The sequence below is a fragment of the Urocampus carinirostris genome, chromosome 20 (assembly GCF_059441175.1).
Source record: "Urocampus carinirostris isolate Australia breed hairy pipefish chromosome 20, RoL_Ucar_1.0, whole genome shotgun sequence".
NCBI lineage: Eukaryota > Metazoa > Chordata > Actinopteri > Syngnathiformes > Syngnathidae > Urocampus > Urocampus carinirostris.
Window position 1 is genome coordinate 23,122,541 of NC_142368.1, and position 19,860 is coordinate 23,142,400.

At 38.4% G+C, this 19,860-nt stretch overlaps 1 protein-coding gene across 1 annotated transcript in view; it reads left to right on the top strand.

Annotated features, from left to right (window-relative positions):
- flvcr2b (FLVCR choline and putative heme transporter 2b) overlaps positions 1–19,860 on the top strand; it is a 33,530-nt gene that overhangs the window by 12,887 nt on the left and 783 nt on the right. The window contains exons 2-10 of the mRNA XM_088325572.1: positions 259–400; positions 2,873–3,013; positions 4,803–4,870; positions 5,625–5,728; positions 6,094–6,204; positions 10,028–10,133; positions 12,234–12,345; positions 17,213–17,268; positions 19,505–19,650. Coding sequence (XP_088181698.1) covers positions 259–400; positions 2,873–3,013; positions 4,803–4,870; positions 5,625–5,728; positions 6,094–6,204; positions 10,028–10,133; positions 12,234–12,345; positions 17,213–17,268; positions 19,505–19,582 — 918 coding nt within the window. The 3' untranslated portion in view covers positions 19,583–19,650. The remainder of the gene's footprint in view (positions 1–258; positions 401–2,872; positions 3,014–4,802; positions 4,871–5,624; positions 5,729–6,093; positions 6,205–10,027; positions 10,134–12,233; positions 12,346–17,212; positions 17,269–19,504; positions 19,651–19,860) is intronic.

Below are 19,860 nucleotides of genomic sequence, written 5' to 3' on the forward strand. Positions count from 1 at the left end.
GAGAACAAAATGTTCCATGCATTCATTATTGTTAAGGTGTTTGGTTTTCAGTTAAAATATATGTGATGCTTTTCTCTTTGAAAGCAAAATTATCATCTCCTGATTGGGATAGGGAAATGATTCTATTCGCTCATTAACTGTGTCATAAATAAAAAGCCAAATTTGAAAATGGCACTGCTTTTAGTTTTGGGGCTTGATTTTATGACTGAAATATTTCAGCTCTGTACTGTTGTTGAAAAACATGTGTCAATGCCGCAGCTTGGTATCGCCATCGGGTTCCTGGTACCGCCCATCCTGGTGCCCAATGTGGATGACATGGATGAACTGGCCCACCACATCAGCATCATGTTCTACATCACAGCAGGAGTGGCCACTTTGCTTTTCATTCTGGTCGTCATCAGTAAGCATTCTGTATCCTAAATATCCACATATTTATCACGCAAGTGTTGATCAGCACGTTCCCTATGAGTGCAATTATAAACTTGAAGAAACGTAAACTAAACTGATGTCATGAAATATATTTAGGATTTATATAGCGTGTTCCAGCCTGAAATACCATGATTCATATTGCAAGAAGTACACTTCCACGTCAACTAGTCATATTGCAGAGTTGCTGCACGAGCGTAGACTGTAAATGAGAGTAATGCCTGTTAGTATTCAACTACACAAAAGGACATCTGTGAAGGGCTTTGGTGCACAGTGGCACCATTCTTTCCACATTCTCAATTTCTCGCAGCTGGGCTCAACTCATTCACTGCCGTTGACGCCTATAGCTGTCAGGATATACAGTTTGATTGTTAAACGGTCAAACTTTCTTCAGAGGACTGAGAAGGAAACGAGTTGATTCAAGCTAAAATCCACGAGTTTAAACAGTTAAAAAGAAGAGCTTTTCTGAACGCGTTCAATCTGTTAAAGTTTACTTCCTTGTTTGGAAGAATCACAACTGAGGGGCTTAAGCTAATAAAAATCTAGTACTGTACGTAGCTAGGTTTTTTTTCCATTGAATTTGGATAACAGATATCACATGTTAATTGTTTTAAATATGTAACTATTGTCCTTTAAAAGATGCTACATTTAATCCTTATGAGAACAACGCATGCCCACCGGGGCTAGCTAGCTAGCATGTTGGACATCTTTAATTATAAGAAAAAGTTACTTTGGATAATATGTCATACATTTCTCGTGCATTAATTCAGACACGCCACTTTAAAATAGTGCGGTCGGTTAAAGCTTTAACTCCGTTAAGGTGTTGAACCTGCTTTAATAACTCCGGGTTAAAGCAGGTTTAAAGCTTTTATCTCAGAGTTAAACAGGTTTAAGTATTTCAGACATTCAGACAGAGTTGAAGCTTTAACTTCTGAAAGCAATATTTAAAACAGCACAAGTTAGAGACTATGGCTTTTAAGTGGTACTGATTTTTTTCTACTTTCATAATGTGAGTAGAGTTATCACCTAGGTCGGATGCTTGTGATTTTATGTAGTTGTTGTCAAAACACACAACAATCTCCTTCGGCTATCTTTTATCACGTCATCCTTCCTCTACGTTCATGTTCTGACTCGTTTTCATATTGTGTGCCGTTATCTCACATAGCGACTCATGTGAGGATTTTTTTCCCCCCTTTCACGCCATCATTTGGGGGAGGCAGTAGCTCAGGAGGTAGAGCGATCGTCTTAGGATTAAGGGATCCCAGTTCGAATCCCGGCTTGTCCATGTTACATGTCGAAGTGTCCTTGGGTAAGACATTGAACCCCTAATTACCCCCAATAAGCAGGTTAGCGCCTTACATGGCTGCACAGATCACGGCCGCTATTGGGAAATGTGAAGCACAATGTAAAGCGCTTTGGGAAGTCATTGACTTGAAAAGCGCTATATAAATGCAGATCATTTCATTTCATCTGTAAAGTTAAATGAAGGCTAACAGGGCTGAGGGTAACCATGTGGATGTCAAGTTCAATTTTGGATTGTCCATGTAAACATCCAACTGTTAGTCAATTTGTTTTGTTCTGTCTTTCTTAAGAGAGCTGAACGCTCCTCTCATTAGATGTTTCTTGTGTATTCTGGTGAAATTTGAGGATGATTACTTGTGTAGAAGTTAAGCTCAGAGGGGGATAAGCACATTTTTAGTTTAACTAGCTTCAAACCAAATTCCGTGGCTGTAGATTTTTGTTTCTTTAATACAGTGGTACCTCTTCATAAGAGCTTAATTCATTCCAAGATCATCCTCCCAAAAATTATTTGAACCCTAAATACCTATAAAAACATCATCCTGATCACTATAAAAACTCTTCAAATAGTAATTAAACATGAAAAAATAAATCACAAGATGAATAAGATATGAATGAAACAAAATGCAAGTTTATTATGAGCACTTGCCATGGAGGCAGTCGCTGTAACAAAGGTGAGCATGTGGTGTTGAGCAAGGGTAGGTGTTTACAAGGAGGAGTGATGGAGATCCCATACCTGTCAACCTATACGTTTTCCCCATGTTTTATACGTTTTTTTGGATAATTTCAAATTGTGCATGCCGTACAACATCATTCATCAGGGGTGAAAAAAAACAACTTCCTCTTGCCTATTTTGTCTCTAAACCAAATTGTCTCGGTCGCTGGTAGCAGATGACAATGTCGTTGTAGATTAATATTGAGGATGTATTCTACATAGTCTGGCTTTCTGTGAGTAATTCCAAACATTTAGACATAAGCACTTACTCTACTCTAAAAATTAAAGTTACTGTAACTTTAAATGAACATACATACAAACATTTTACAGGACATTTTTTTTCCAACTCGTATCAAAATTCTCATTTTTAAAGGTCCTTGGTTAACGATTTCAGTAATTTAGTTTAATATTGTTCTCCATGTTTCTCTCAAGTCTTCCAGGAGCGACCTAAGCTCCCCCCGACCCAGGCCCAGGCCACAGCTCGAAGAATCCCGCCCGAAGAGTATTCCTACACTGCCTCTATACTGCGACTCCTCCGCAACAGGCCCTTTATCCTCCTCATCATCACCTACGGTAGTTGTAAATTCTGTGAAAACGCATATGCCATTAAATCTCCTCATACCCCCAAAGTTTATATCCTGGCAGGAAATCTCATAAAAATCTTCGACTGGTAGTGAGACATGATTAGATAATGGGAGCCAGTTGGCATTGGTGGGGTCTAAGGTTTGTTTACATTCTGCCAATGATTAACTTGTCGTGAGCCCGGCTTTTATTAGTAGCTCCCAGGTTTTTGCCTTGGCAGGACTTTTCACTTGGTTTGAACTTGAACCCGTGTCGCCTTGAATGTGACACACAGCCACTCGCGTGACTATTCTTAGTCACCGGTACTTTCTACACCTTTGACCTCCAATTGAACCTTTGTAAACATATTATGTATTTGATGGTTCTGTTCTTAATTTAATCTACTAACACCCTTAACTTCATAACATTTTGTTGAGAAATCTGCGGCTAATGCTAGTTCATGAGTTAATAGGCACTAATAATTTTTTGTGTTTGAACAATGGTGACTTTTAAAACAGTGATTATCGATGCTATCCATGAGCTTGTAATTGACATTTTGCTTGTTAGCATGAAGCTAAGCTGGCTTACTTCAGGCAAAGCTATGTGGTTGTTTTAAAATGATAAGGTGTCAGCGTCAACGTTGGGATTAGTAACAGCCTGGTATCCAAACTACAGCCCAGGGGGCATTTTTGGTTCGCCAATCATTTTTCAGTGGTCACAAAATATACAAAAAACATTTTCCTGCAGTGTTGCATACACTGTTTTTGTGTGTGTTTTTTTTTTAATGTTCAAAAATCCAAAGTAACTAGACATTTTGTTTCTGTGGGAAATTGTCATAAAAGTATAAGTTAACTATTTAGAAAGATATTGAGGTTTCTGTTTTCAAACAAGGTAAAACAAAAACACTAAGCTGTGCTTGCTATATTGCTGTTTAAAAGACATAGTTTCTTTGTATTCTTCAATTATCCTTTACAAGCAGAACAACATTGCGGGCTGTGATTGGTTGAAATGTGTGCTTAAGAAACAATTGAAAAAAATCAATGTGTTGCTTCCAATAGAAGATTGGATTTGAAACCTTTGAGTAGACCGCGCTTGGGAGCTGCAGTAGCCAAAAGCAGATCTTCATTATTATGGTATTTATTGCGGGTGCATTGACACGTAAGCGAGCTAGAGAAATATGCAAAGGCCTGCGAAGGTGGGTGTGTGTAAATTTTCACGAAAATCGGGTCTGCCGTCTTGAAGCCTTTAAGTCACATACAAACACACCCACACACACACATTGGGATTCATAAGGTATTTTGGATTAGATTAAAGCTGGGTTCGATTTTGATTGGATAAGTTGCATACAAACACACACAAATCAGGATTTCTAAAGTACTTTGGATTTAGACAGAATTACATGTGGCTGTCAGAAATAATGTTTGGCCAACTCAGAGTTAAAGTATTTAGATATCAAACAGCTACTCTGCTTTTTGATCCTTGTTCACCTTTATTTTGAAACACTTTAAATATTTTTTGTTTTTGATGGAACACAAGCATTTCAGATCTACGCCAGCCATTGTTAAATTCCTTGGAACAGGAAAACATTTTTTGGGGGGGATAATTGGCCAATAAAAATACACCCAGGAAATCCTTTAAAGGCTTTGACAGTCACAGCTTCCTGCAAGGTGTTCATGCTGATCCTTTGTTGGCGCTCTAAAAAAGCAGTTTTTTTCCTTCCTCTTTTACCCAGAGTGTCCGTTAAACATAGAGTAGCATGCATTTTCCAATAATTCCAATAATTTCTGTTCTCATTTTCTAGGCTTGAACGTAGGCTGTTTCTACGCTGTTGGCACCTTGCTCAACCGCATGATCATCGAACACTACCCGGTCAGTCATGTAAACGCGCAAATCACAGAGTCTGACTTTAAAACGAAAGTAAATTGATGTTCTTCTTGAATTGTCGAAAGTAAAGTAGCTGCCACCTATCAAAATATTTTCAAATTCAAATGTTTATAAATCTCTATTCTTTTAAAGTGAGGTGATGGCCTGTGTCAATTTTAGAACGTCAGCATTCGGAACAGTTCACTTCCTCATTTCCGGCTATGGACGAATGAGCAAACAAATGGAAGCGGCCTCCCCTTTGCTTTATCTCTCTTTTGTGTGCACAGTAAATGAAGGAAGCAGAAGCTCAGTCTGGGGAGATGGAGATATTCTCTAAAAGACAATATATTCAATATTTGCCTCATGAAAAAAATCTAATTAGATTTTATTGTCCGTCCGCAAGACCTTAAGTGTTTTATTCATTGAATAACACACACAGAACAGTATATTGCAAAATTTTTGAAATATTGACATTACCCTTATAAAACAATGCGTACTCTGCGCAATTCAATTGACAAAATAAACACTACACTGGAACAAATCTGAATCAAAATAGCAATGTGTAGAACTCTGCTTTGAAAATTGTTGCTGGCTAGGGAAAAAAATGCAAGAGTTCAATCAACGGCCGCTGTTGTAAGCTGTTCCATATCCCAAATATGTAAAGGCAAGTTCATCCACTTCATAAGGAAGCGTTTATGTTCTCAGAATCTTATCTAGGATGCCATTTGTCTGTAAACAAAATTGGCTCCATCCCTTCCAGGGCGAAGAGGTGAACGCCGGCAGAATCGGCCTGACTATCGTCATCGCTGGCATGGTGGGCTCCCTCATCTGCGGAATTTGGTTGGACCGGACCAAAACCTACAAGTAAGTGTCGCAAACGGGGGCTCCAATCAGGTGCAGTCCCCCCCTCAACACTGGACCGTCACATGCATTTGACATTTGCACTCCTCACTTGTTTTCTATGTTTTTTACTCAAGTAAGAATCTTGAGCTGTTTATCCAGGTGTCGCTTTCATGCTGACCCGGTGCGATCTTTTGCTCTCCCTTTAGATTTCCGGGGGGTTGAGGCGACCTGATTGGCACCCCTGTTGTTATTTATTTCCAACAGTATTGTCCAGCAAATGGTGGAATGTCGAGACTTTGTTTCTGAAGTTTATGTTTGTTGCGTCGTGGCTTCCAATGACAACAGAAAGGACCTTTTTGAAGTGTGCGTCTTGTGGTCTTTTTCAGGCAGACCACCCTTGCCGTGTACTTGATGACTCTGGTGGGGATGATCATTTACACTGCCACGCTCGACCTTGGCCACCTTTGGGTAGTCTTCATTACCGCTGGAGTTCTTGGGTACTGTCTTGAAAGTGATCATTTGGAACCGGATAGAAAAACACCTGATTTTATAGACAGATGTACGGATTAAAAGTTTGGGGTCGTTTATTAATGTCCAAATTATGGAAGGAAAAGCACTGTTTATTTTTAATACAGATAAAATGTAAATAATGAGAAATACAACCAGTACCTTGTTAATGTGGTAAATGAACATTTTAGCTGCATATGTCTGTTTTTTATTGCAATACCTACATAAGTGTATTGAGGCCCATTTCCATAGACCTGCAAACTAGTGTTCTAATAGTACATTGTGTTAGCTAGTTGCATTAGAAGGTTAATAGATAATTGAAATACACTTGTTTAACTGGTAAGAGAAACTCTAAAACGGACCTTTTAAGTTAGCCAAGTACCGTATTTTCCGCACTATATGGCGCACCATGTTATAAGGCGCACCTTCAATGAATGATATATTTTAAAACTTATGCCATACATAAGACGCACCCCATTATAAGGCGCTATAAGTGCATGCTGGTTTAAGATCAGGTAATTGTGCAATTTTGTAATTGTAATCCTGTGCAGTCCTTCGAGACATTTTTGGGATTAAGGGCTATTTACGGTAAATAAATGTGACGACTTGACTACAGTAGAGAATGTAGTTACTTTATGCAACCTCTAGATGTTGCCACGCTCAAGGGAATGTCAACAAAATATTCAAAAAGGTCAAACATTATTAACAAACAAGCTTTCCACAACTCCATTCACTCCCAAAATAAATAAACAGCCGTTTTATTATTTTCTCTGAGGTAAAGCATTTTCGTGACACATCTTTGAACAACATCGACATATCATTTTATTTTTTGTCCATTTAGTCAACACGCAAAGAAAAAAACGTCTGATACTGTTATTTTAAATGAAACGTTAGTGCAATCGCAATAAAGTGACACTCCTAATGTGCAAAAACAACGAGTGCAAAGCAATAACATAATAACTGTAAAATGTAAAACGTAAACACACAAAAGAAAAACAAAGATCACTCTATAAGCTCCTCATCGACGAATCCCTCGAATTCTTCTTCTGCTGTGTTCGAATTGACCATATCTCAGTGAATGGGCCATCCAACACGTCCGGTGTTTTTGTGCCAGCGCTGTTGCCTTCATACGTATAGTTATCGTACTGACACTTCTGCTTGCCGCTCTCTGTTGAACAACCCACTGTTCAAGTGTCTCCTCTAACTCTGGCCATCTTGCTTTATTGCCACGGAAACTTTGTTGAGTTTTCCTTACTTGGCGGAGCTTATCTTCATCCTTTCTCCACTTCCGTACCATCGATTCATTTAAGTTTAACTCTCTCGCTGCCGCTCTATTGCCGTGTTGTGCTGCGTGACTGATCGCTTTGAGTTTAAACTCGGCGTTGTACGCGTGTCTCTTAACAGGAGCCATTTTCTTATACAAATGCACGTATGAAAGAGAATCTCGCTCTCTCTCTCTCTCTCGCTCTCTCTCTCTCTCAAACGTGACATTCTGAATAATTCTGCGTTTGTTTAAGGTAAATTGTGCTTTACATCTTCACCAGTCATAACCCTGGATTCAGACAAATACTGTATTTGTTGAATATGAATTAAGCAGTTTAATGGGGTAGCCATTTTGCCACTTAGTAAACAAATACAACACGAGCCCCGGCAACTACCAATCGTTTAATATTTCCCAGTATGCACAGCGCGAAAAATGGAGTCGGCGGCTGTTTCTCGTAGTTGCAAGACCTTGCGAATTTAATATTGAGCCATATATAAGGCGCACTGTGTTATAAGGCGCATGGTCAGCTTTTGAAAAAAAACAAGACTTTTAGGTGCGCCTTATAGTGCGGAAAATACGGTACAAGCGAAAAAATATTTTTTTCAATTGAGAGAGATTTTGATTTTAAGACAAAATTTAACAAAACCGCCAGACAAAAGCTGATTCTTCAGCACATTTTATTTCACTGTGTGACATTTGATGATTTGATCAAATCTAGGATATAATAATAATTACAGAGCAAAGAAGTGTTCTGCTGGTTCGAGAGCGTTCTCCATTCGGGCACCGGTGCTGTGGAATGCTCTTCCCCCTGAGATCCGATCTGCAACCTCAGTGGAAATGTTTAAATCTAAACTTAAAACTCACTTCTACTCCATTGCATATGAATAATAACCTACTCTTCTTGTCGGCTGAAAAATAGTCTGTGTAACATAGTGTACTAATCTGTGAAGCCCTTAGAGACTTATTGTGATTAAGGGCTATACAAATAAAAATGACTTGACTTGACTTGAACCTGTGTCCCATATCAATAATATACCACTTAAAATTTGTCTCCCTCCCTCAGTTACTTAAGAGTGTTTAAGCTCATTTTGGCCGTCATTTTGGTCCCAAATAATGATTTCAAAACAAAGTGCAAGCAAAGTTCTTTTGAAAAGTGTCACAGAATACAGTAAACGTGAAGGATATTGTCGTATTTACAGACTGCACTGACCGAGACAACGAAAGGAGCGCCTTGCGCTGTATGCAGAAGTCTGCTCACCTCTAATGCTCACCCAATCAAATTGCTCTCAGTGGTTTGTGGGTATTTTCCCCTGATGGCAGTTCGTTTGTCGGTTTTCATAATAAATTGTATCAACAGTGACAGTACATAGTTTAATGAGCTTCCAATTAAAAAAATTCATAGCAACCTACTTCCAAAACAGGGTATGTTGGTGTGAAACTGACTTTAAACTGTAGTTGAAAACGTATCTTATATATACTGGACTGAACCACTACTTTTCAGTTTTGGTTGGCTTTTCATGAACCAAAATGGTGATCCATTCCCCCAACTTTGGAATGCCATAGAGAAATGTGCTGTGGTCCAATTTTATCTGTGAGCCATATGTACTCATGAAAAGAGCCATATACAGTTCAACCCGGAGCATAACAATTATGATGCTGGGTATGATTTATCTTTTTGAATGAAGAGAGAAAAATAACTTTTATCTGTAACCCAAAGGGTATTCTTGTTTGAAGAAAGGCTATTCTGTGCAAGAAATTACCAAGAAACGGAAAATATCCTACAACGGGTCTGTACTACTCCCCTTAGAGAACAGCACAGAGTAGAAAGAGAAGGGGGAGGCCTCGCTGCACAACCAAGCAAGAGGACAAGTACGTTGGAGTCTTTAGTTTGAGAAATAGACACATTACAGGTCCTCAGTTGGCATTTTGGTTAAATAGTACCCACAAAACACCAGTGTCAACATCTATAGTGAAGAGGCGAATCAGAAATTCTGCCCTCCAAAGCAGTGTGGCAAAGAAAAAAACATTTCTGAAACTGGTAAACAAAAGAGATTCATCGGGTTAAAAGAACACATTGGAAAACTACTTTTAAACTTCAGTGTATATTGAGAAAAAAAAGCTTTATCACTCTTTAGGATAATGACAGATAAATTGTTAATTTTTTGCCTGTTTTTCCCCCCAAAATAAGGAGCCATCTGTGCTTGCATCAAGTTGTTTTTTTTTCACCATTTGAAGTTGCCGATAAACATGCCAGAGCAGTGTTTGAACTCCTAAGGCAGCTAGCTAAATGCTAACATACAAAGTAGGTGATAGGTACGCCCTGATACATGGAAGGGAGGTTGTGTAAATTTATGCTTGTGTTTTGGAATTTGCGGTATTCAGCCCCCCGCTCCCTTCCCCGATAACATAATCAGGTTTACCCTCGTTACTCAGACATTGCCTAGCAAATAAAACATTTTTTATGATTCGCTCACATTCTTTGAATAAAAAAAAAAGCATACATTTTACAAGTGACTGTTAAAAACTATGACAAATTTTTAAAACATCAGGTTCTTCATGACTGGCTACCTGCCGCTCGGCTTTGAGTACGCCGTGGAGCTCACCTACCCGGAATCGGAAGGAACGTCATCCGGACTCCTTAACTGCTCAGCTCAGGTAACATGACACACACACGATATAAGTGAAACTTCGATTTCACTGTAATTGGGTTTGGATGTAAATTGGTTAATTGAATTATTTTTTGTCACAATTCAGACATTTCAATTTTCAATTAAGTGTGGCCATTTTGTGATTTTGTTCTTTGTACTACAATTCCTTCATCCCTTAGCAAGATTATTGGGGGGGAAGAGCGTATTTTCTGTACTTTAAGGCGCATCTAAAAACCAAATAATTGGCAGAATTATGAAAGTGTGCTTTATAGACAGGAAAACATAGTGTATAAATTTGTTATTACTTTGAATTATGGGGAAATTAGAATACTTAATTTCCCATACTATCAGGTAGACCAATTTAAAGAGTAAAATTTCCCCAAAATTTGAAAGTGCGCCTTATATACCGTAAAAAATGTACAGTTTGGGTTCCCGCAGATGCTTGAGAAGTTTTAAAAGGCATTCAATTTATTATTCTAAAAATAAGGCCTTAATTGGCTTTAAAATGTCCTAAATCCAATTTTCAAAAGTCTTGAAAATATAAACACATAATATTTGTTTGAACTAGAAAGTTTAAGAAGCATTTATCTTTTTTTCTTTTTTAATAATTCACCCATTTACTTTGTTGGCAACAGTGACGTCACCAAAACACGGTGGTTTGGTTTTAGTCGGGTCTTTTAGAGCAGACACATGTTTTAGGTCTACCTACAACACACATAGCAACTTTGGACGTTTACTTTGTAGCATGGGGAAGTGTACTGGATATTTAATGAGAAGTGTCTGTCCAACTAAAAGCTGTGACGGTTTATGTGTACGAGGCTCCGTGTATTGTGTGCAAGAAATATTTGTCTATTTCTGCTTTGATTGTTTTAATTTTTCTTTTGTCGACTTGGTCTTAAAATATTTTTCAAAAGGCATCAAAAAGTGTTAAAAAGTCTCGATTTTTAACTTTCCTTGAACCATAAGAAACCAGTACAGGCGCTCCCCTACTTACGAACTATCATTTGTAAGTTAAATTTGTTCGTAAGTTGCTTCAGTGCTATATTTGGTATGTTTAAGGCTTGTATAAGTATCTTGTATTGTTTTGTACTAAAAAATAAACATTTCATGAAATAATTTGCCCTGTAAAGATGAATAAAGTTAAGTTTAACTTACTTTTGGAAGATGTTAGGCTACTTCCTCCTCCGTGGTAGAAAGTGGCCGAAAAAAAGTGATCCATCAATTTTCTCAACCACAAGCTTTCTTATTCCACTTTTGCCTCTTTTTTTACACTTTACTCCAACCATATTGAATTGAAGCACGAGATATATAAACAATTAAAAAAAAGTTCTTAGCACGCCGTAGGTACAGTACAGTATGTTTACACACGAACTAGGAAGAGAAAGCTGGATTTGTTCTTCGGAATAGGATACTGGGTGCGCTCTCAGAGCGCCACACGTCGGTAGCGGCGGAAAGAAGCACTACAGTAATGTCCCGTACAAGGTGCACAATACAAAATCTAACTTACAGCAATGTCCGGATATTTTTCGACATCCCCCCCAAAAAATGTTCGTATTTACGATTTTTTTTCTTAACCCGAATGTTCGTAAGTAGGGGAGCGTCTGCGTAGTGTACAGAGATCCTTCGGTTTTTGTGGTGAAAGGGGACCAGAACCACTTGCGAAAAGTGAAAATCCAGAGAGAGAGAGAGAGAGAGAGAGAGAGAGAGAGAGAGAGAGAGAGATTATGCGGCATGACAAAGTGCGCGGGACGAAAACTCTGCTCAGCCAATTGTAGAAAGAATGCAGAGCAAGTGTCAGGTCCCAATACAGTAGGAATGATGCTATGATACGAATTGGCCAATCGGCATTGAGACCTCAACTTAAGGGGTGCTGGCCAATCGGCTTGAATCTTGGCTGCCCAAAACGATCCTCGTGGTGGGGGAAACATTCGATTTTGTCCTTTTTATTTTATTTTGTACACATTTTTTTCTCCGCAAAAGAGTCAACCAGCGATATCTGAAGCGCGGAGTAGTGAGGGTTCTCTTTATTTGCATTAAAATATGTGTCCACATTTGTAAACGTGTGAGTGCATGATTGTTTCATACATTATATGATGTGCCGGCACAGATCTTCGGCATCATTTTCACCATCTGCCAGGGCAAAATCATTGACAAATTCGGCACGCTGCACGGAAACATCTTCCTGTGTGTCTTTTTGCTGGTCGGCACCGTCATGACGGGTAAGCACAAAGCAGCGTACATGCTGCTAAATGAGAGGATTACGTTTTACACACAAATGCCAGCGGGCCTTCTTGACAGTGTTGGTTTTCCAATTCTCCCAAGGAGGACCTTTGGGACACACTTTTGGCATTGTGAAAACACACCTGTTTTTAGTCCTCTAAACAAGGACACTTATTTTAGTCAGCACTCACAATGGCTCACCTTCCCCAAGGCCATAAAACAACCTAACTTGTGGAGGTGTAAATGACCTAGGGATGTTTGATATTACTACTTTCAGACCGCTACGGATCTCAAGGAGCAACAAACTAAACTTCCATAGCCAAAATACTAATAACTTTAAATACATATCAGTAAGCGCCATCATTTTTTAATTGAAATGTCATTAATTTAATGATAGAATTTCTCTATTTTTAAATATATTATTGTGAAACGTGGAGCACATTGTAAAGCGCTTTGGGAAGTCATTGACTTGAAAAGCGCTATATAAATGCAGATCATTTCATTTCATTTTTATAACGACCACTAGAGGGCTTCCCTAACTTAAACTGGCCACCGTTGCAAGCACTGATACTTAATAAGGCAGTCAACGGCGCTGATATCGCTTAAAAAGACCCGTGTGGGTATTTTTCACCTCATACGATGTCGGGGTGACAATTATGTTTTATAAAATTTTATATAATAATATTATAAAATACTTTGCAGTAATAATGTATGTTCTTGTACCGTATTTTCCGCACTATAAGGCGCACCTAAAAGTCTTGTTTTTTTTCAAAAGCTGACCATGCGCCTTATAACACAGTGCGCCTTATATATGGCTCAATATTAAATTCGCAAGGTCTCGCAACTACGAGAAACAGCCGCCGACTCCATTTTTCGCGCTGTGCATACTGGGAAATATTAAACGATTGGTAGTTGCCGGGGCTCGTGTTGTATTTGTTTACTAAGTGGCAAAATGGCTACCCCATTAAACTGCTTAATTCATATTCAACAAATACAGTATTTGTCTGAATCCAGGGTTATGACTGGTGAAGATGTAAAGCACAATTTACCTTAAACAAACGCAGAATTATTCAGAATGTCACGTTTGAGAGAGAGAGAGAGCGAGAGAGAGAGAGCGAGATTCTCTTTCATACGTGCATTTGTATAAGAAAATGGCTCCTGTTAAGAGACACGCGTACAACGCCGAGTTTAAACTCAAAGCGATCAGTCACGCAGCACAACACGGCAATAGAGCGGCAGCGAGAGAGTTAAACTTAAATGAATCGATGGTACGGAAGTGGAGAAAGGATGAAGATAAGCTCCGCCAAGTAAGGAAAACTCAACAAAGTTTCCGTGGCAATAAAGCAAGATGGCCAGAGTTAGAGGAGACACTTGAACAGTGGGTTGTTCAACAGAGAGCGGCAAGCAGAAGTGTCAGTACGATAACTATACGTATGAAGGCAACAGCGCTGGCACAAAAACACCGGACGTGTTGGATGGCCCATTCACTGAGATATGGTCAATTCGAACACAGCAGAAGAAGAATTCGAGGGATTCGTCGATGAGGAGCTTATAGAGTGATCTTTGTTTTTCTTTTGTGTGTTTACGTTTTACATTTTACAGTTATTATGTTATTGCTTTGCACTCGTTGTTTTTGCACATTACGAGTGTCACTTTATTGCGATTGCACTAACGTTTCATTTAAAATAACAGTATCAGACGTTTTTTTCTTTGCGTGTTGACTAAATGGACAAAAAATAAAATGATATGTCGATGTTGTTCAAAGATGTGTCACGAAAATGCTTTACCTCAGAGAAAATAATAAAACGGCTGTTTATTTATTTTGGGAGTGAATGGAGTTGTGGAAAGCTTGTTTGTTAATAAAGTTTGACCTTTTTGAATATTTTGTTGACATTCCCTTGAGCGTGGCAACATCTAGAGGTTGCATAAAGTAACTACATTCTCTACTGTAGTCAAGTCGTCACATTTATTTACCGTAAATAGCCCTTAATCCCAAAAATGTCTCGAAGGACTGCACAGGATTACAATTACAAAATTGCACAATTACCTGATCTTAAACCAGCATGCACTTATAGCGCCTTATAATGGGGTGCGTCTTATGTATGGCATAAGTTTTAAAATATATCATTCATTGAAGGTGCGCCTTATAACATGGTGCGCCATATAGTGCGGAAAATACGGTACTTAAAGTGGAGGGAGAGTTGTGGCTTCACACGAAGAGTTTGAATGTTAAGAAACAGAAACTGGCTCTTATAAACATTTCCTATGCTATTTCTAACAAATTTGATTTGATTAATTGTATTTAGATATTTAAATATATGATTTTAAACATGGGCAGCACGGCAGCGCGTGTGCGGCACAGTTCTGAGGTCATGAGATCGGACCTCCTGTGTGGAGTTAGCATGTTCTCCCCGTGTTTGCGTGGGCTTCCTCCGGGCGCTCTGGTTTTCTCCCACATTCCAAAAACATGCATGTCAGGTTAATTGGCCACTCCAAATGGTCCCTAGGTGTGAAGAAGCGAGCGAATTGTCTGTCTCTGTGTGCCCTGCGATTGGCTAGCAACCAGTTCAGGGTGTCCCCTGCCCACCACCAGAAAATAGCTGGGATGGGCTCCAGTACCCCTGCGACTCTACTGAGGATAAGCGGTGCAGATAATGGATGGATGGATTCTCAATCTATCAAGCTATTCTCAATTTTTTTTAATGGTTACTTTTCAATATCTTGATTTTGAAAGCGTGTTATTTGACCGAAATGGTACGTTTTGCAGTCATTCTTGGTTGTTGTGATCTTCTGTTTCATAATCCAATAGCCAAAGGCGGTGTCTCATGCACACATATACACTATACAGTGAGTTGTTTAGTTTGTTACAAAGGTTGCCATCCAAGTGCAAATTTGAGTTAATGATTTGCGCATCTTCCATTTGCGCAATGTTTTCCCCCTTTTGGGGAATACATCATGTTGTGTTTGTCTTATTTATCAGTATTGACTTGAACCTTTTTAACCTTTTTAATCCCTGTAAAACATGTCGAGATATATATTTGAATTTTAATAGGTCTATTTATACATGGATGAAAAATCAGCTCACATCCTTTGCAACAAGATTAGACTTGGCACTCCAGGATAAACACATAATAAAGACTGAAATGAGAAAAATAAGATAAAGGAATGTCAGGATACACGGCCAAAAATATTTAAAAGTTGGCTGTAGGACTGGCCGAACTTGTGATAATAGTGCATCGTAACAATAGTGCAATGTAAAGTCGTGTAATATTTAGAAGCATCAACAACAACAAAATCTCACCTGTCAAGATATATATTTTTCAGTTTTATGTTCTTGATAGGGTGGGGATGGCCCTGGGGAAGAAACTTTCCCTTCACCTTTTAGTCCTTGTTTTAAGGGACCTGTAGTACCAGAGGGCAATAGTGGAGCTCTGGGGAGAAGAATTCTTTTATGATATTGATTGCTTTGTTGCAGTATCTCAAGCCGGCAATGTTATCCAGACTGGGCGCAGAGCAGCCAATGATTTTCTGGGCTGTGTTGATGACTCTGAAAGTGTTTTTATGTACACATCAGTCAAGTCAAGTCAAGTCAAGTCAGTTCTAAGTACTTTGGATGACTTGTTGTTTTAAAGCAATGTGTTTTTGTGAAATTCCGTTAGAATTTTTTTCAGTTATGGATGTGTTGTTATGAATGATGTATTTGACATTTGACCATTAGATATTTTGGCTCACGCTATGAATTTAGCAGTGGCCTCTATTTATTTGTTTTAAATCTACCGGTATGTTTTGTTTGAAGAAGTTGTCCAAGTTTGTTTCTTTCCAGTTTTGTGGTTTTAGTTGTTTAGATAAATAAAATGTTACACGTCCAGGTAATGAATTACAATCCTTTAAAATTGTAAGTAGCAAAGGAATCTTGGCAGTCGTCGGGAATGTATGGCTTTTTGAGCCAGATATGGCTTTGTTCATGAGTACATGTGGCCCGGAGATAGAATTGGGTTCATAATAATCTTCTCTGTGACTTTCCTATTTTAGTGAATGCAAAGCCGAAGCAACGCAGAAAATAGTTCATCCAGTCCGAAATATATATCAAAAGGCAAAGTTTCAACTACAGTTTTCACTAGCAGTGTTACACGAACAGGCCCTGTTTTGGCTGTACGTCCTAAATAATCCTTTATCTTGAAGTTCATCAATCAATATCTGTTTACTGTTGATATGCTTTATGACAGGGATGTCAAACTCAGTTTGGCCCTAAGTCCGATCCAGACCTTCTGTTTTCAGGCGGGCCTGATCATTATAAGATGGTCAACTCCAAATTATTAGCCTTGATGCTTTATCGTTCAACTTACATTAGTAACCCTGCGTATGTATTATAATCACTGATGACAAGGTTTCTTTTCTAAACACATTTACAACACTATGGCTTGACTATTTAGACAACCGCTTTTTGTTTCTTAAAAAGGCTTATTGTTCTTTTTAGAAAATTTACTGCTGTTTCCAATTTCACGATAAAAATTGACACGACTAGTATTTTAGTCTCTTTAGTAGAAGTTCACCAGTTCCAGGCTCAAACAAGCACATGCTGTTGTTGTTTTTCAATATTTTGGAGATGGATTGTGTTTTTCATGTAAAAATAGAGTGCACAATCAAATGTACTGCTTTTATGTACAAAAAAAACATGTACAAAAAAAAAAAATATATATATATATATATATATATATTTTTTTTTTATTTTTTTTTTTTTTATATCTAATAATGAAAAAACGTTTTGTGGGCATTGAATGTGTTGACTGGTTCGCTTTAACATCTGAATGCAGTTTTACACTTAAACCAACTCACCACTTGACTCTACCTTTGAACAACCGACAGGCTTCATCAAGTCGGATCTGCGGCGGCAGAAAGCAAACGAATTGGCCAAAGCAGAAGTAAGTGCGGGAGGCGGAAACTGCTCGTGATCACTCTTCCTGTCGACGTCTCGTATGCGCGCCTCTCTAAAAATATTTTTTGTTGTTTTTGCTATGACTCCTGCATGCCGTCTTTTCCCATTTCCATGCAAATACAATAGCTTATACAATACAACAATACCTTCAAATAAAATAAACATTTCATTTCATGCTTGAAATGAAGTTTCAGCACAAAGTGTAAAAGTTCCTGGTAAGAGCTCTGAGCTTTGTGTTAAAATATTATCTCCAATTACTGTTTAATGGCTTGAGTGCGAGTAAGTACTGATTGCAATTTACTAATGCAATTTACCTACTAATATCAACCGGAGAAATGGAGTTATGCTAAAATTCTTGATTACTAGTTCAACCATCTTTTAAGAGTGGAGGCACCTTGTTTGATAATAAACCTTTATATAGAATGGATGTTTTTTGCAAGGTTTAGATAAAGACTTTGATTGTCGATGGCATTTTCTGAATAAGTGAAACTGCTGTACATGACTTTGACCCTCAAAAATTTTTAATTTTTAATTTGTTGTAATAGCTTTAAATTTGTTGTGGCAAGATGTTTGAATATGACGGAAACGACATGCAATAAGATTATTAAGATCTTATAAGCATGATTTAAATAATAAGTGTCAAACGGACAGAACTTGACTGTCAGGTGGTGCAATGTAGTCTGCGTGGGGATATTTCTGTAGATTTTTCACTCTGCTTTTCACAGTTAAGTCCGCTAGAGAGCGCCCTTTCTATTTAAATGACATTCGGAAACCCTCCGTTTTGCTTAGGATGTTAAATAAACCATACCTGTCAACCTCCACGGCTCAATGCCCTTACAAACTCGTATTTTCCCTTAAAAAATACAAAATAATCTAACACCATATTTCTTTTTTCAAACATGTTTATGTAGTTTAACATGGTATAGTGTACACGTGTTTCGTTTTATCATTCTGTACATATTCTTAATAAATGATGAAATTACAAGTGTTGCTTAATTACTACAGTGTTCTCTATTGTATGCCACTGTTGCCTTCCTTGCTGACATGAGTATATCTTTTGATGGTTGAAGGTCACAACAATTGCCTGGGTAATTCATATTCACCTGCAAGTAGGTAACAAGTGTGTCTTCTGACATGCTCTTTAAATCATAGAAACCGGAGGCAGCTACTTTTACGTCTATTTTGCAAGCAACTCAATACGAATATTCCACACCTTTCTTCGAAGCGTGTATCAATCCCTCGTATCGTCCTGACATTTGCTCCCACTCTTTGTGATGCTTGCCTCTTTCATTTAACTTACGGCGTTTTAATTCAGGTTTGGCCATTGCGACTTGATGATTGTATCCAAAGAAAATTCAAAACTATGTTGTAATGCTTTCGCTTTGTTTACGTGTGATCGTAATGATGCATGATGGGAAATCCCCAGGCGGCAGAAGCGTGTGCACAGTAGCATCAAACCGCTTGCTTCGTTTGCAATGGAAAAAACCATACCGAGATAGAGGCTACCGCGGCGAACGCGTTTGACTTGATTGATTTGTCGTTTCGTGATAGTCGGTGTATACTGCATGGTACCCATGATTGACAAATTTGCGTTTTTCCGTACAGATTTTCTTGTATGTCGTACATGTCTTAAAATGCATAATAAGTGCTTTGTACAGCAAAAACGTACAGGTTGACAGGTATGCATAAACATGTGTCCACATTAAAAGAAATATAAAAAAATTGGACTCTTTTCGAACTGATTTGTTGCTTTTTTTTTTAACCATTGCCCCCTTAGAAAACGTAGTCACAATTCAATTTAGGATTATTTGGAGCATTTAAGACCATTTTTTATACAGTATTCATTGATTTGGGTTGGATGCAGTTTAGTTTTGTGGGAAATCCTTAGAAAGTTCGGACTGAATGTACTGCTGACTTTGAAATCGTTTGGTCTGGAGTAGTAGACTTTAGATCTGCAATACTTGAAATGCATTTTTCTAAAATTACCAGTTAATGCCAAAGTTGGTCGCTTGCTTCCTGTCTGCACGTGCAACTGACTACCCTTTTTCAATGCATATATGACAAAGCTTTCTTTATAATCATCACAAGAATGTCTGATTGACTGTGTTTGACCTCTTTGCCACTAATTTCATTGAACTGGGAACAACTCATAAGGTGTCTCGCTTTGCCACAAGCTGTCGCTCGGTTGCCATGGCAAGGAATGATGGGCTTGTGATTTTTAGGCGGAGGCCAGGATTTCTGGACGAGACTACGGCACCACGGCATTAATCTCCACAACGCAGATGCCTCCTACAGTATAAAGTGTTCTGTGCGCAAACATACCATAAACAAATTTCATCAAATCGTGGCGCTACCCGCTGAAGCAAAGGTAATGATCATGTACCAATCCCTCTTGCTTTTTATCCGCTGCTGCTTTTTCGCGCTTTCGAAACAATCACGGGTTGCACAAATGAAATCAAGCTCCACTGTGAAAGCCCTTGTGTTTAAATTTAGGAATAATGGCCACCATACAGTGTCTGTGATGTCATTTTTAGAAAAAAAAGTTTTGTTGTCCTTGCATTTTGTATTTATTTTGTTT